Source organism: Urocitellus parryii, chromosome 3 (assembly GCF_045843805.1).
Source record: "Urocitellus parryii isolate mUroPar1 chromosome 3, mUroPar1.hap1, whole genome shotgun sequence".
NCBI lineage: Eukaryota > Metazoa > Chordata > Mammalia > Rodentia > Sciuridae > Urocitellus > Urocitellus parryii.
The window spans coordinates 104,297,431-104,314,661 of NC_135533.1; the positions used below are offsets into that span (position 1 = coordinate 104,297,431).

A 17,231-nucleotide genomic window follows, 5' to 3' on the forward strand; every position below is an offset into this window, starting at 1 on the left:
CATTAGCCATCTGCAGGCTGGAGAACTGGAGGAACCAGTAGCTACTCAGTCCCAAGAAGCTGGAGCCTCAGAACCAGAGGTACCAGTGATGTGGCCCCAGTATAGAATCAAAGGCTGGGAAATTCTGTAGAGAGCTGTTGGTCAGAGTCCACTTTGGAAGAGTGGAGGAGCTGGAGTCTGATGTCCTCAGGTGATGACAGCAACAATTGAAACACCTACTCCAGAGCAATCAAGCATGCTTCTACATCACCTTCTGTGTTTTTCTGCCTTTGTGTTCCATATAGACCCCCACCTATTGGACCATGCTACCTACATTTAGGATGGGTCTCTCCTGCAGTTTGCTGTGCCACATGGCAGTCATTCCTAGAAACATCCATATGATAAATCCAAGAGCCTCTAACGTTAGACATCTCTTAATCCAACCAAGCTACAGTTCATATGAACCATTATAGCATGAGAGAGAGAACACAGGGAAAAAAAAAAAAAACAGTATAAGTTACGTTAGGAATGGCTTGACTGCAAATGGAACAGAGGTCAAATATGGAGGCATTCATTTCAGGATAATTTTTGGATCAACTCCCCAAAATGGGAGATTGTAATTCCAGGATACAAAACTGCTGCAGTCCGGCTGCAGCAAAATAACCAGGAGGTGACAAGGAACTTGTGTACATTGATACAGCAGGAGTGGGAGCCGTTTATTGTAGGACAGGAGGAGTATATATACATTCCACACAGCTTATCTTAATTAACATAAACTAGGTACAGCAGTCAACCAATAAGGAGTCTCCACACTTAATGGCTTGCTGGCATTACTTCACAAACCACTCCCTCTGGCAAAATGCCAGGCGCCATCCTGACTTGTTTACAGACTCTAACACAAAACAGAGAATAAGAGGAAGCAAGAAGAGAAAGGGTAGCCTTTTTAACTACTATTTTTACTTTAGAGCTCCAGCTGAAAGTTAAATAAGATAAAATCACCTGCTGACAGGTCACATGGAGAAGCAGGCATTGGTATAAGGGGCATTGCAGAAAAAAAATAAGAGGACTTTACAACTGATTGTTCTGGGGCTAGGAAAGAAGCAGCCTTTGGTTTGGGAGGCAGGAGAGAAAACCCAAAGGTGGGGTCATTGTTGCCTCTTGTTGACACAGGGATGGAGTAGCTACATCCATCACAGCTTTGAACTAATGTTTAGCAATGCTGAAATCAGGTGAATGGAACTCAGATCCATGCCACTGCATTTATTTTAATCATACTTAGACCATTCACCAAATGCCTTAAATGCAGTATCACATTCAGTCGTCACAACATAACTCTCATTTTATCCACTCTCCCATGGAAAAACCAAGACCTAACAAAGTTAGGCAGTTGGCCCCCAAATACAGAGTTACTATTGAAAGAAGCAGTTTAAAACTCGATTTCTTAGTCTTTGCATACCACTATTGCAGTCTCAAATGGCTTTACCTCTGCTGATTGAAGAGCAGAGCTTCTGGTGATGGATCCTTATATGATGAAAGTCACAAGGTTTTCATGCTGAATTTGCTTCCTGTTGTGTTTACTGAAAAGAATAGGTCATCATCTTTCAAACACAGGCAGACTCCTCTTTGAAAGTCAGTACGATCTGATGAACTAAAAGAGACTAAAAGTCAGAACCTCACTCACTACCTGTATGACTTTGAAGAAGTTAAAATCTCTGAGGGTGAGTTTGTTTTTTCTTCAATGGGAACAATAGCACAATGTTTCATAGTATTTTGAAGAGAAAGGGAGAATATACCAGTCATGTTCCCAAACTGACAGGGTTGGGCTTTTTCTTTCCTTTGCTGTAAGTTCTTTCCTAAGAGAAATGCTGTCTCATTCCCTAAGCTCTGTGCTAAACTCTCACCCTCCCAGAAGTCTCCAGCATCCATTCTGCCCTTTTCTAGAAGCAAAAGAACCAGATGTTAGCTGGAAACTTGCGTGCCTGGAAATCATGCTGCATTTCCCAGCCTTCCTCACAGCTTCCTGGGGCCAAAGAGATAATAAGGAGGAGAGCTGTCTGCGCCTGGAAGGACATGAATTTAAAGGGAGGATCACACTTTTTTTTTTCCCCTGCCCTTCCTTCTTCCTTCTCACTTGAATGCACATGTGAAGATAATAGAGCTGAGGCAGTCCGACTCCGACTCTGGATGTTAAATTTACTAACAAGCCTGCTATTTTGGCTTCTCTGTCACTCATTCATGAATCTAAACACACTGAGCTCTCTCTCACATGCTAAATATGAAGTTCATTTGCTAACCTGTTATTCTCTTCCCAAAGGGATTCAATAGACTAGAAAGCGATTGAAGGTGGGCTTATGTTTTTTTACTTCTGTGTCACTAACATTTAGGGAAGTACCTGGTATATCACACATACTCCAAGTACTTGTTGAGTGACTGCTTAACATGAATGATGACTGTCACATTCCTAGCACATGACAGGCATTTGCTTGGTGACAATTCCTGCCAGGTTGCTATGGCTAGAGTGTAAAAGAGCAATAGGACTTGGCTACAGGGAATATTTGGGATCTGTCCAGCTTGGTAAACATCTACTTCTACTAACCATAATTGACCCCTTCAGTAAGGACTTCTATTCATTTATCTCTAGACAGGATGGAGACTGCTTTCTCTCCAAATAGTCTGCATTATTCACTGTTATTTGCTGCTTTTAGAAGCAGGGCTCTCTGTCTTTCTATATGCAGCATCTCCATTAACAGAAACTATCAGGTGTGTGATTCAGGCCTAATTGCTGCCATGGCCTTGGCAATATTTTGCTGCCACCTTCTCTGTTGGGAAAGCCAGATTCTGCATGGATGCACCCTGGCCTGCCAGGAATTAATGTGCAACACAGACAGCAAAAATGTGCAGTCTGACACTCAACTGTACCCTACAGGATTATGATTTCTGATAAAATCTAAGCACAGAAAAACTCAGCAAAGTAAATGGATTCCTATTAGGTCACACATACATTTCAGGTTTAAAATGAATCAGAGTTGGGATCTGGGAGATGTTACTTTGGATACAGGCAATCAAGGCTATAATTTATATGTGTGAAAATGCATGTGCCCTCATCATTTCTTTGTTTCTTAGTTTAAAAACATTTCACCAGTTTGTTTTTTGTTTCATTTTAATGAAGTCATAAAAAAAAAAAAACCAACCTGTACATCCTCTAGAATTTGTTACAAAAATGTTGCAAAGTTCATAATTTACCCTCAAGCACAGCAGGTTTTCTGAAGATTAGCTGGCCCAGGCTAAGCATGGCTGGACTGTGGCTCTGCAGCCTTCTCTTATTCTCCTTCTGGGATCAGGGTCTGCAAGACTGAGGCACAAGAATTAACAGGCTAAGGGGCATAAGTGTGGTTCATGGGGCTAGTGGCATCGTACCTGCTCATATCCCTTCAGCCATCTCATGTCATGGCTAGCCCTCCCAAGAAGAGTAGGTAGGGGGTCATATCCAAGTGGAAAAGCACCCCCTGGTTACATGTGAAGGGCATGGGTGTCAGAAGCAGTAAAGACTTAGGACCATATTTACAACCTACCAATCTCCAAAAATTTTATAATCTATTTTTAAAAATCTTGGACATGTTCTTTGTTTTTAATAGCTTTATTGTGATGTATTTCATAGGTTGTGTAATTCGCTTATGTAAAGTATATACTTTTGTGGTTTTTAATATATTGACAAATATGTACATCTGCTCCTGAAGTCAATTTTAGAACATTTTCACTACGGAAAAGCAAATGCTGTCTCTTTGGCTCTGATTCTTCTGTTTTCCCATTTCCTTCAGCCCCAAGCTAATGTAAATCTGTTTTCTAGCATTAGAGATTTGTCTCTTATTGACATTTCATATAAAAGGAATCATATGTATGTGATATTATGGGAATGACTGCTTTCATTAAACATGGTATTTTAAGGTGCATCCGTATTTTAATATGGATCAGTATTTTGTCTTTTTCATGGATGAATAATACCTGTTTTATTTATCCTTGAGTGGACATCTGACTATTGTGAATATTTCTGCTATTAACATTCCCGTACAACTTTTTGTGTGGATGTAGGTTTTTCGTTTTCTTGAGTGTATAGCTGGAGTGAGCTTGCTGGGTCCTGTGGGGAGCCTATGAAGAGCTGCTAGAACATTCTTCAAATCAGCTGCATCATTCTTATATTTCCACCATCTGTGATTGAGTGCTCTAGCTTCTCTACATCCTTGCTATCACTTGTTTTTAATCTAAATTTTTAATTTAGCTATCCTAGTGGGTGTGACATGGGATTATAATGTGATTTTGATTTGCATTTTTCTGACAACTAATGTTGAACATCCTTTTGTGTGCCTGTGTATTACCATGTGTATAGTCTTTGATGAAATGATTATTCAGATACTTTATCATTTTTATATTGTGTTATTTATCTTTTTATTATTGAGTTGAATGACAATATAAATATAATACAATTTATATGCTATATAAATAAGGCTAATAAGAATATAAATATACTTAAAATATAACTGTAAATACATTGTTAGTTTATATTTTTATTTATATAAGTATAATTTTATGTTTATATTTATTTTAAATGTAGTATCCCTTATCAGTTATGTTTCCATTCTGTGAGTTTTCTTTTCACATTTTAGATAGTGTGTTTTAAAGCACAAATATTTTTAATTTTGATGAAACCTAGTTAATTTATATTTTTCTTTCCTTTGCATTTTTGATGTTATATTTGATAATCCTTTGCCAAATCCAAGGTCATGAAGATTTTCCCTTACATTTTCTTCTGAAAGTTTTATAGTTTTATCACTTCCCTTAGGTCTTTGATTAATTTTGAGTTATTTATTTATTTTTTGTTGATTGCATGTAAGGTTCAGGCCAAACTTCATTCTTTTACACATGACTATTTAGTCTTCCCAGAAACATCTATTGAAAAAATTAATTTTTCCTCATTGAATAGTCTTGGCACCCTTGCAAAATCCAATTGATCATAGACCCTAGGGTTTAATTCTGGACTTTTAGTTCTAACCTCTTGACCTACATGTGGCTCCTGTTTCCTGTACTACTCTGTCCTGAGCACTGTTGATTTGTAGTAAGATTTGAAATCAGGGGAATTCTCCAACTTTATTATTTTACAAATTGTTTTGGCCATTCTGGGTCCCTTGATGTTCCATATGAATTTTAAATTCAGCTTGTCAATTCCTATAACAAAGTCAATAGGGATTCTGATAAGAATTGTATCTGTGGGTCAATTTGGAGAGCATGCCATCTCAATAATATTAAGTCTTCCAATTCATGAACCTGGGATGTTTGTTTGCTTAGATGATCTTTAATTTCTTTTGAAAAGTCTTTTTATTAATTTAGAGTATAAGTTGTATGCATTTCTTATTAAATTTAATCCAAAATATTTTGTTTAATTTATGTTGCTAGAAAAAGAATATTTTTCTCAATTTCATTTTTTGGATTGTTCATTGCAAGTACATAAAAATACAGTTCATTTTTGAGTTTTAATTGTGTATATTACAACCTTGCTGAATTTGCTATTAGTTTTAAGTTTTTTAGTGTATTCTTTGGGATTTTCTATGTAGGCAATCATGTCATTGGTGAGTAGAGGCAGTTTTATTTCCATTTTTGAGTCTGAATGACTTTTATTTATTTGTCTTTGTTGTTGTTGTTGTTGTTGTTTTCTGGCATAATTTCCCCAGTTAGAACATCTAGAACAAGGCTGAACAGAAGTTCTAAGAGTAGACATCCTACCAGAAGGTAGAGTCATCCCCCCTTAGCTGTGTGTGGTGGGGGCATATTTCAAGACACCCAGGGAATGTATGAAATCACAGAACTGAAAACTATTGTAGTATGTTTCTATACACATATACACCTATGATCATGCTTAATTCACATCAGGCACAGTAAGAGATTAACAACAATAACAGTGATATCAATAGCTCTAAGTTTATAGTATAATGCAAGTTATTTAAAACTTGCAAACTGTTTATTTCTGGCACCTTTCATTTAACTTTTTCCAGAGCACAGGAAGTGAAAACACAGCTTGGGGACACAGTGGCGATAGCTGCATCCGTCCTGTGGGGTTTTGTAGATGCCCTAATGAGGCTAAGGGATTATCTGTTTTATATCTGGTTTCTCTTTCAAGGCAAAATATCCAAACCACACCTCTGGGAGAAGGAAGGGAGGCAATGCCATGTTTCTTTAGGACATCCCCATACTGGGAGCTGAGTATGTATGTATTGGAGAGGGGAGGTGTGCAGCTTCAGATTTTCTCAGCTTGCTTTTTCCAGTATTCTCAGCATTCCTTATCTAATTTAAGACTGTAGCTCATGAGGTGAAGCTGGGTGGACAAAGGGAAGTATCATCACCCATGCTGCTCTGGGAAGACAGCCCACTGGGTGGGAGGAAGGGAAGAGGGATTCCTGTGTTCTTGGATACACCAGTGTGGAGTGGAGTTTCTATTTCTCTAAGCTGGGAGGTTGGAGGGAGGTTGGAGGTCTTGTTTCAGATGCCACAGCCTATTGCCATCTACTCAGTTTTAGTGGATTAAAAAAAAAAAAAAAAACACATTTCTTTATCTTGCTGTGTGTGAATGCTATGTAGATGTGGAATATGCCACAGTGAATTCCCCCTTATGTACAGCTCTAAAGCACTGATTAAAAAAAAAAAAACTATAAAGGAATATAAGGAAAACCAATATAGTAGAGGAAGTGAGCCAGGGGAGGGAAGGAGGTGGGCAAAAAGAACCACTAGGGACTGAAGTGGAGCAAATTATGTTCCATGCATGTATGATTATGTCAAAATGAACTGCAATTATAGTGCACTAACATGCATGATAGTATAGTTACAATGTAATATATAATATATAGTATAACTATATAATATTGTATAGTTATAGTTTATAATACACTGATAAAAACATTTAAAAAGATTATTTTTAACAGATTTTTAAATGCTCACTATTTTATAATGTTTACCAGTCTCCTGGGGGAATTGATCTGCAGAGTTCCTCACAAAGTTCTGCTGGAAGTCTGGCCAATATCTGTTGAAAACATCTATTTATATTCATTTCATGCTAGTTTTATACCTGCACCCAAAGAGACTGTGCTCAGGTCCATTGCTTCTGATACCACTTTAAATGTCTAGTTTCTAATGGCCCCTGATTTTTTCTCATTATTATAAGAATTTATAGTTTATTACCTACCAAGGTACATTTGAAAGATTAAATGACATTGTTTAAGAAAAAGGACCAATCTTTTGACCATACTTTATCCAAGAAATCACTCCTACACAATTGTTTGTAAGGAGCTAGTTGCTTTTAGTTTACACATTCACACACCATAGTGTAGAAAAGCTGATTTTTCCCTGTTGTAGTTGCTCTAAATTTTAATTACTATTTGAAGGGATCCAGAATAATGATCCACTTTAATGATTTATTTTTCTACCTCAGCTATCACAAGGGTCTTTCCTGCACATGGTAGATTTAGGGAAACGTGCCTGATTTCATGCCAGTAAGAGTCCAGGACTTGGCTCAAGGGCTCTGAGTTCCTGGTGTGCTGGTCTGTGTGTCTTGCTCTCTCTTCTTACCTGCATGGTTCCACCTGAATGTGTACTGCCTGGCCCGGGGAGCCCTGCCAGTCAAGTTATGCATCCCCACATGCATTTTTCTAAATAATTCTGTGAATTTAGTAATTTTCTGGTGGCTTTGAATGTGGGTTGAAAGAAGGAAGAAATTGGCAAGCTCTGTATTTTCCATTCACCTGACCCCACCCTGATTCTTTGCTGCTTTCCTTTCAGCTTTCCTGGCTGCCCATATATAATTCTTGACCTGAGAGCCAACTCACATGTTCCTACCCCATTTAAGCCCAGAGCCTTTTAACCAGAGTGTAGCTTATCAAAATCTCTCCTCAAAAACAGGAGTAAGGCTACTCCTTAAAGCCATTCTTTTCTGCCTAAACAAGTATGTATTTTTATTATTGCATTATTTTTTAAAAGGGGTTTAAAATATAAATCATATTACATGGAATCTGACTTGAATCCATAAAGATTTTTGTGAAACCTCTGGAAGCCAAGTCAGAAAGTTTTAATACAATCTTCCAGAAAGACCATGTCCTTACAAAAGCTTTAAATGACGATGAAACAGAATAAAGTCTTTGCTTATTATGTGCCTGTCGCAGAACATGCCCCTCCCTCATGGAAATACCTTGCAGAGCTTCCATCTCTGCACAGATGGCGGCTGAGCAGGTGTGCTGGCTTGGAAGGTTCCTCATTTCCATGATGGTGTTTTCCTTCTCCGCTCTCACTCATAAAGTACTTTGAGCTTCTCCACGGGCAGCACTCATCAAGCTAGAAAGTGGATTGCCATGGTTTCTTCCATGGGGTGAATTCATAATGACATTCATGGGCTCAGAGAAGAAATCAGGAAGAGATTGACTACTTTAGATCCCATTGCCTCTCCAGAGTTACTGCAGTGTGAGAACAATAGTTTAGTGGCTGCTGTTCACATCTGATTTGAAAGGACTTGAGGTAGCTAACAAGAAACACTTCCTATTCCTAAATCCTCTTGTCCTCTTGTATGTGTGTCATCCAGAATGGAAGCACACTCGGATCCCGGAAATGCCATTGCCTTTGATGATCAGGCATTTGACCTGTTTACTTTAAGAAATTGTGCTGTTTTGTAGCATATTCACTGTGGGACCTGTGTTCTCTTACTAAGCTTCTGTGGGGATTGTGCATTGTCTTATTCCTAAAGAATAAGACCACTGGAGCTCCTTTTGTTTGTTCTCAGATGGCTTAAGAGGCTTCCTACAAAAGTGAACCAGCTTGAGTCTTGAAATCATTTTTTAGTATATTACGAACTCTCACTTTTATGCAAAAGGAGTGGTACAAATGCACGAGGCTCTGTTTTGCTATTGTTAACAGAAAATCACATGATCTATTTCAACAGTAAGGAAACTTGAGGAAATTCTCCACGTTCTGAGCAAGTTTTGTCTGTTGTTAGTCAGGAGGGATATCATGGTGTCAGGATTTCAACTTCATGGATAATCATTATAGTTATATGCCAACTTTGTCTTTAAAAGTGAAAGCAAGAAAAATAGAAGAAATGCCTAGTTGTCAAGATGGGAAAATATAGAAAATCACCCTCGTAATATTGTCAGCTTTAAAAGGTATCTTTTGTCTATCTCGATTCTAGGGTATTTCTAAAATGAAGGAAAATGTTTAAAGACCACATACATACACAAAATATAAGAGACCAAGTGAATCTTACAGCTGTTGTGTGAAGACACAATGTTCTAGTTGCTTGTGTGGTGGGTGGAAATGGAATGATGCTAGAGATGAGTACCCTTTGTTTCCTGTCCAGCTGACTTGACTGTTGCCCCATGATTTCAAATGGTCCCTTTTGATTATTCTTAAAAAAAGAAAGAAAGAAAAAAAAAGAGTATATATTTTGCTGCTCTTAAGAAAAAAAAAATATTGTTCCCAGTACACCAAACTCTGAACACAGAATTAAATCCACCCATTACTTTATCACATATGAACTGGACACCCATAGGGGTGTCAGGGTCAGTGGTAGAAAAATCTCTGGGTCTCATCATTCAGAATGATCAGGCATTTGACTTGTTTACTTTAAGAAATTGTGCTGTTTTGTAGCATATTCATTGTGGGGCCTGTGTTCTCTTACTAAGCCATAGCAGCTGGTGACTCAGAGGAGGCTGCACTCGCCTGGCTACACAGGCCACCACAACTCCAAGGCAGAGGCCTCCCTTCTGGATTAGGGCCTTTCCCGACTGAGCACTGAACAAAGGATCTGGATGGATGAGGAATGGAAGTCTGGTGTGGGTGGCATAAAGAATGATCTTGGATGTGAAGTCAGAGGGGAAGGTAGCAGTTAGGTCCCCAACAGCTTGTGGGTGGAGCTGAGGCGTTGAACTTTTGAGTCAAAGGCTTTCAGTCTTAAAGCTGGCATGACCTCCTGAGTTTGGAGAAGGTCTTTTGACCTTTCCTGGTGACAGTGATTAAAACCCAAATTCTGAATTCTTACCTATGGCTGGGGATATCATTTAAGGATGTGACACTTCTGGCTACAAAGAAAAACCTTCATGAAGAGATGTATGTCATCATGGCTCAAGCTTTTTTTTTTTTTTTTTTTTTTTTTTTTTTTTTTTTTTTTTTTTTTGGTACAGTGTAGCACGTCCATCCATATGATCTTGTCTGTGAATTCAGAAGCTTATTGAAGTTCTTTTCGAAGATGATTTCTTCCCCAAGAGGAATGCTGGTGCCAGCTGCCAAACACTTTTGTTTTGTTTTCATTATTATTTGTTATTTGTCAGAGGCTTTTTATGTTAATACCTTGGATCTAAAATCCTCCAAGTCACTCTTATTTGCATATACTATGATTAGAAACTTTTCCAAATTAAACTTATACAAAGTTGAAATTCTAAAGGCAGCATTGATGAAAAGAAGTCTTAAGGAGTGAGCATCAGTCATTCCCAACTCTGCCAGGTAATAAGCTGAGTGACAGTGAAAACCTTACCAACCTCTTTGGGTCCCAGAATTTTACATTTCATAAAGAGGAGCTGACATCTGCTGTGAGAAGCACACAGGTTGTTGCAAAGCATAAGATGAACTCACTGATGAAATCATGGATGGTAATATAAAGAGGGCATGAGCATGAACCTTCAGATGAGAAATGCCACAGGCTATAGCTTCCAGTTCAGCTCATTAGCATTGGAATTGAGCCTCTCTCCATTACCTTTGAGTTGCATGAACTGAGTAAGTTCTCTGACCTCATGAGATTCCATTTCGTGTCTGAAAATAGAAATATAGATAGTGACATCAAAATCCTGGAGGATTACATGGGATAACCTGGGCTTGATGTCTCACTCTCAGCAGATGCATGGCAGAGCTCTTGTCCTCAGCTGTCTCTCCTGGGTCTTTCATCTATCTATACCAGCTCAGTCCTCTCGGAGAACTATACATTATGTATAATGTATGATATAATATTAATATATAATATATATTATATATATTACATTTTCTTTATCCATTCATCTATTGAAGGACACCTAGGTTGGTTCCATAGTTTAGCTATTGTGAATTCAGCTGCTATGAACATTAACATCACTGTACCACTGTAGTATGCTGGTTGTATGTGTTCCTTATTTTAGAATTCAGAAGAGGGTAAAGAGATAATCAGCAGTCATACTGACATTCCTCTTTTCTAGATAGCATCCTAGAATTTCATTTGAGTCTGAATTTTTAGGCATACATTTATATACCTGGAATGATACTGAGTCAGTAATTTTCTGTTTTGAACTTTATACTTAATATAACATGATAGGCATTTTTATCATCACCACAAATTCTTTGTAGAGATATTTTTAATGGTTGAGGCTGACATAAACATATTTATCAGTAATCTTTGACTTCTGATTTTGGGGGGAAGTATATTAGTAACTAGAGTTTTAAGCCAAGGAATATAAACCTTCATAGACAATTGATTTTTCAAGAATGTCATTTCAGCTGCATTATCAGCTCCTCTCACTGTGTTTTTGAAGTGTCTGGCTTTTAAAATACGTGTGTGTGTGTGTGTGTGTGTGTGTGTGTGTCTGATATTATGCTTTTATGTTTCTCAGGCTTATATTTCAGTCTTTATTATATATAGTACAAGTAATGCTTGTGATATCAAAACATTGTATCATGAAAATTTGTAGATTTTTCCCCTTAAGCATCTTCATCTGCAGTTATTGCTATTTATTTACCTTTATCTAAGCACTGACTGTACAACTCATGTAGACACATTGAAACATTAGATCAATGAGTGAATACATCAACAAATGACTCATTGTGTACTTTGAGAGCTTTTACTCTCTGAAAAGTGCAGGAATTGAATTCTTCAAGGAATTTAGATCATTGACATGAATATGTAGATTGTAGGCAGAAAGAAAACTTACATAAATTAGATACTTGAATCATAAATTAATTTAATAATCTACAAAGATTAATGGTTGAATATGCCATGGTTTTATGATTTGATGTCCAAAAGTCCTGTCAACTGTTCTGGAGAAATCCTGAGAAATTTGCAACCTATTTCAGGAATATTTTCTCTTGATTTCTTTTTTTTTTCTTAAGAACTGTATTATTTTTGTGTAATTTGGATTCTCGATAGTAAAGATTGAAATGTTTTAGTTCACATGAAACAGTTTTGAAGGAATTTTAAATATTATGCATATATGATTATAGAGAATGTTAGAGAATTATTGGGATTTTGCATTAATTTTTCAAAATACATTTAAAAATACACCCATAGGGCCACAACAACTACTAGTACTACTACTTCTTCCTCTCTCTCTCTGTCTCTACCTCTCTACCTGCCTCTCTCTCTCTCCCTGCCTCTCTCTCTCTCCCTCCCTCCCTCCCTCCCTCCCTCAGTTCTGGGGCTTGAACCCAGGGCCTTTCACATGCTAGGCGGGAGCTCTACCACAGAGCTACATCCCCAATCCCTACAATTTCTATTAATGGTGAAAAAGAATATGAGTGACTCTCACACTGTTGTATTACACGTGGAGCTTCCAACTCATGTTCTATCATTTCATCTGCTTTCATCAAAGTCTCCCAAATGCATTGTGTGCTTCCTCACACCAAATAGAATGTGCTTCTATTTTGGCAATTTCCAGCCCAGAAACTAAATATTAAAACTTATTTATTTACCTATTTATGCAGTGCCAAATGTCCTTCCAAATGATTCACAAGGATTAATTCGTTCTGTCTTCTAACAACCTTGTCAGGTAGCTATTATTACTAGCTTCATTTTCTATCTGAGGTTACTGAGGTTAGAAAGTTTCCCTGACTTTCTAGGGTCACAAATTTTGCATGTGGTGGAGCTGGATTTAAACCCAGGCTCCTGTGATCCAGCATCCACAGTGCAGATTCTACATTACATCTCATTATCAAGATATGAAGAATCACAAGATCAGAAACACATCTCCAGCCATAAACACTCCACCCAGGAGTCCTTGTTGTACCCAGACACACCATAGTGCCCTCCAAGGAGGAGTTGCAGAGCTCCAGCCACTCAGCACTTCATCTTGGGAAGCCCCTTCCTTATATGAAGCACTGAAATATAAACCCACTGTAGAGGCTTTGGAGGAGACAAACAGGATGATCCGTGTTAATTAGCAGCACAGCCTCTGACACTATAGAGCAAAAGAGGAACGGCCACTAAGCACACGTCTCATGTACTTGACACAGTTTATTGGCCCCTAAACATTCCTGGAGATAGATAAATAGATGTGTTAGGCAGAGGCATTTCTATAGTCTTTCATGTATATTTATCAAGGTTCTCAAAAATCTCTCAGCCATTTGTAGACTACAAATCATAATTTTAAAGGTTGGAGATTGTTAAGGCCATGTACAGACCTCAGGGGGTGATGACTGACAACATGAAATCAAGATAGAAAATAGGAAAATAGAACCCAGGTAAGGAGCTCTGAAGGTGCCCTTAAGGGTGATCCATTCTCAGTTCCAAACGCTGTCTGGGGAATTTGATTTCACTACATAGACTTAAAAAAAATGATAAAACTATAATAAGTGCATGTGGTCAACCTTACTTAGGGAAACTTTATGTAAATGCAATACATTTACCCAGCAATGTTTGGTAAGTAAATGGTTATTGTAAGATTTGGGGCAAGCCATTTTTTTTCATTCATTCATTCACTAAATTAATATCTATCAGTGCTAGGTATTGTGCTAGGTAGTAAGTGCTAGTACTGTGTCTGATACTTGAAATTAATGTATCAGTGAACAAAACAGAAAAGTCATAATAGTTCTTTCAAGTACTTGTTTATTAAAGGAATCTTTATTCTGATGCTATAATGTGCCCAACATGGTTCTAGGAATCTGGGATGAGGTAGTAGAATAACACAAAGATTTTGAAAGCCCCTTACATTCTTAGAGACCACTATTTGAGATCACTCCAGGTATGACTACAACCTTGGGTTATTACTCAGGCACCAGTGGAAATACCATCCTTAGCTCTGCAATGTTGGAATCAGTGCCTGGGTTGAAATTCTATTGGGAGAATTCTTTTACATAACAGACAAAAAAGTGCCTGGATAAATTACTTATGCATTCCCTTTCATCTTCTCTCAGCCACATTCTAATCATTACAGACCTTGAAGCAATAAGGCCAGCAATAATGTTTCTCAGGGTTAGTTCCCAGCCCAGCCTCTGATATCCTCTAACTCAGCACTTTGCTTTCATGGTTTGCATTTTCACCTTCCCTCTTTATTGAGTAGGGGTTGATTCCAGGACTTACTGATTTTTTTTTAAGTTAAATCAGTGTCTGTGTCAATATAAATGGATGACAGTAAATGTGTAACTGGCTTACAATTCATTTATCTATATTAAATTTTTGAGAATCCAAAATATCTCAACCATTTGGAAGAGTGGCTTTTTTTTCTAACTTTCTATGAAAATGGACCTTGAATTTCCCCATCCTATGTCAATGTAGAATATATATATGTTTAATAATAGCCATATTTTAATTTTATTCGACTCTCAGGTTTGGTGATGGATACACTGTCAAAGTTTGGCTGTGTGAGGAAGCAAATCAACCAAGCACTATTTCTGATTGCTTAAAGCTCCATTTTCCAGGAATTCAGTTTAAGGTAGGACTAATATTCTGCATTGTCTTTGTTTTTATCTGAAAATACCTTTGAAATGCATTTGTATTTTTTTTCTGTTTTTATTCTACACTGTCATGATAAACTTACTCCCTGTTATCTTGGCCTCATGTGAATATTGTCCATGCTTTACTACCAAAAGTAGCATGGATAGCTTATACTGCCTGGCCACTCTGAGGAGTGAAACCTGCTTGGTCTCTTGTTGGATTTCACAGAGAAGATTAAAATGATATATTCACCCCTCTAACCAGTGGGCACAACTCTATTGCATAGTTTATATTGTTCAGGTTTGAAGGTAGCAAAAATTAATTTCTTCCCTATATTGTAGTAGATTTATATCTGTTGTGATTTCAGTATTATTTCATAAGAAGAACCCCGTGGTTGAGATCATAATCCTCTTTTAACTTGATATAATTAAGTGTGGTCCCCTGGACCATCAGCATTTTCAATACCTGGGAACTATTTAGGTATGCAGAATCTCAGGTTCCAACCTACTGAACCTGAATCTGCATTTTAAACAGATGACCAGATGATTTTTATGCACATTAAATTTTTAGAAATACTGTCTACAATTCTTTTGGAAAACTGTAATCCTAAGTTATCATCACTTCTAACATGTCCATAAAATATAAGTCTTACCTACTTATTCCAACAACAAGCATTTGGTGGAAGGAAGAAGCCTGCTGTGTAAAACATTACCATTCATGCTCTAGTAACACTCTGAACAGCCCTATAATATAGCTGTCACAGGCTTCCTTGGCATACATGAAAACAGGATCAGAGCGGTTAGATATCAAGCCAAGAGTTGCTCAGCTAGTGGAGAGGGCCTCTGAGAGCTAATAAGCACATGTCCTGAAGTGAAGTTCAGGGCACTTCCAGATACCTCTATTATGCCACATTAACTTCTTACTTCTGTAATATCTGTAGGCAACTTCTGACTCTTTAAAGAGGTCCTTCCTGTGCTTATGGCAAAGTGGGGGTCAAAGCAGGGGCAGAACAGCAATTCAACCCAAGTGAATGACATTTATCAAATATGCCTCCTGGTAAATTGTCATCAATAAATATTCATTAGAGGCTCACAAAGTGAAGCTAACTAGCTCATTCGTACTGATGTGTGTGACTTGATTTAAAAAAAAAAACATATCTGAGTGTAGTTGGAGATTCAATGCAATGTGATCAATTTTGTTTAATGATTGCCTGTCATATGACACTTTCTAATTTTGGGATCTTAGGGACAGCGCCTTAATTTATTGGAGTATCATGTGCCAAAAAGATGGGGATGCTTGGCTGATTTGTTCAAAGTTCTAGAGGACAAGAAGACCTTCTTGAACATCAAGCATTATTCTATTAATCAGACCACTCTGGACCAGGTATAGTACCTTGAATGAGTCAGCAAGTTGCATTTTGATATGCTCATCAGGCATACCACATCTAGGAAATTTAAAAATTTTGTCAGATTACTTCTCCAGCTCAACATTTCTTTTAATTAACCTTGTTCACTCTTACAAAATTCTAATAAGGATGGTGAGCATTAGAAGCTTTGTTTTCCATGTGCCCCCCACTCAAGGTGTACATTCCTAGGACTTCAATCTGTTTATAATTACAATGGACATGCAGTAAGTCAAATCATAAACTATTAACCTTCCCTTCCCCACTTTACCCAGTCTCTAAAAGATTAATTGGACCCTACTATAACTGAATGATAACTAACAAGAGGGAAACAAAAAGTGCTTGGTTGACTAAGAGTGCTAGAAATGTAAAATTATATCACAACTTCTTTCTGAAACCACACTTAAGGTATTGAGAATTTCCAGGTAATTCATTAAGCACCCAGAAATATTTATCATTCCCAGAGTTGAATCCTGAATGGATTTGTATGTTTAGGGTGGTGAAGGAGAGGATGGCATGGCTATCTGATTGAGAGATTTGGGGGCTGTTTTGGCAGTGTTCTGAGACATTCTCTCCCCTTCTGATAGTTGAAATCCAGAGACAGACTGTACTTACAAATAAGCAATTATTTTCATTATTTCTTTCAGGTATTTATTAATTTTGCTACTGAACAGCAACGGACTCCACACTCTACTCTTGATCTATCCACTGACTGTTACCGCCCGTATCATCTCTCTATTTAACCAAAAAGGAATAATCCCTTGACTTTCAATATAATTAATATTCAAGGATCAAACACACATGCACAGCTGAGGGCTGAAAGACATGCTCCAGGCAGTCAAGTTATTCTCTCTGTCACTGTCTATTTGGAAACTCTCTGTTTATTAATAATCGGCAAACTGAAAGGTCACTTTTTCCATAGACTTTTGGGTTGGTTCCTCCAACACATTTACTCTTTTTCCACATCGGGTGGTCACCAGCTTCTTTGTGACAAAGGCGGGAATGAATTAACAGAGTCCAAGCTGAGACACTCCAGGACTGAAATGCTGTCCCTGACTGTCCATGCCAAATGTCTCATTTTTCTCTTAAGGAAACTGTGACTTTTCCCCCAAGAACCACGGCGGGAAAAATTCCTAACTTATTTATATAGGAAAT

At 37.7% G+C, this 17,231-nt stretch overlaps 1 protein-coding gene across 1 annotated transcript in view; it reads left to right on the forward strand.

Moving 5' to 3' along the window:
- The window catches only part of Abca13 (ATP binding cassette subfamily A member 13), a 441,561-nt gene extending 424,742 nt beyond the window's left edge, over nucleotides 1–16,819 (forward strand). The window contains exons 61-63 of the mRNA XM_077796801.1: nucleotides 14,567–14,672; nucleotides 15,920–16,057; nucleotides 16,724–16,819. Coding sequence (XP_077652927.1) covers nucleotides 14,567–14,672; nucleotides 15,920–16,057; nucleotides 16,724–16,819 — 340 coding nt within the window. The remainder of the gene's footprint in view (nucleotides 1–14,566; nucleotides 14,673–15,919; nucleotides 16,058–16,723) is intronic.
- Nucleotides 16,820–17,231: the final 412 nt, after the last annotated feature.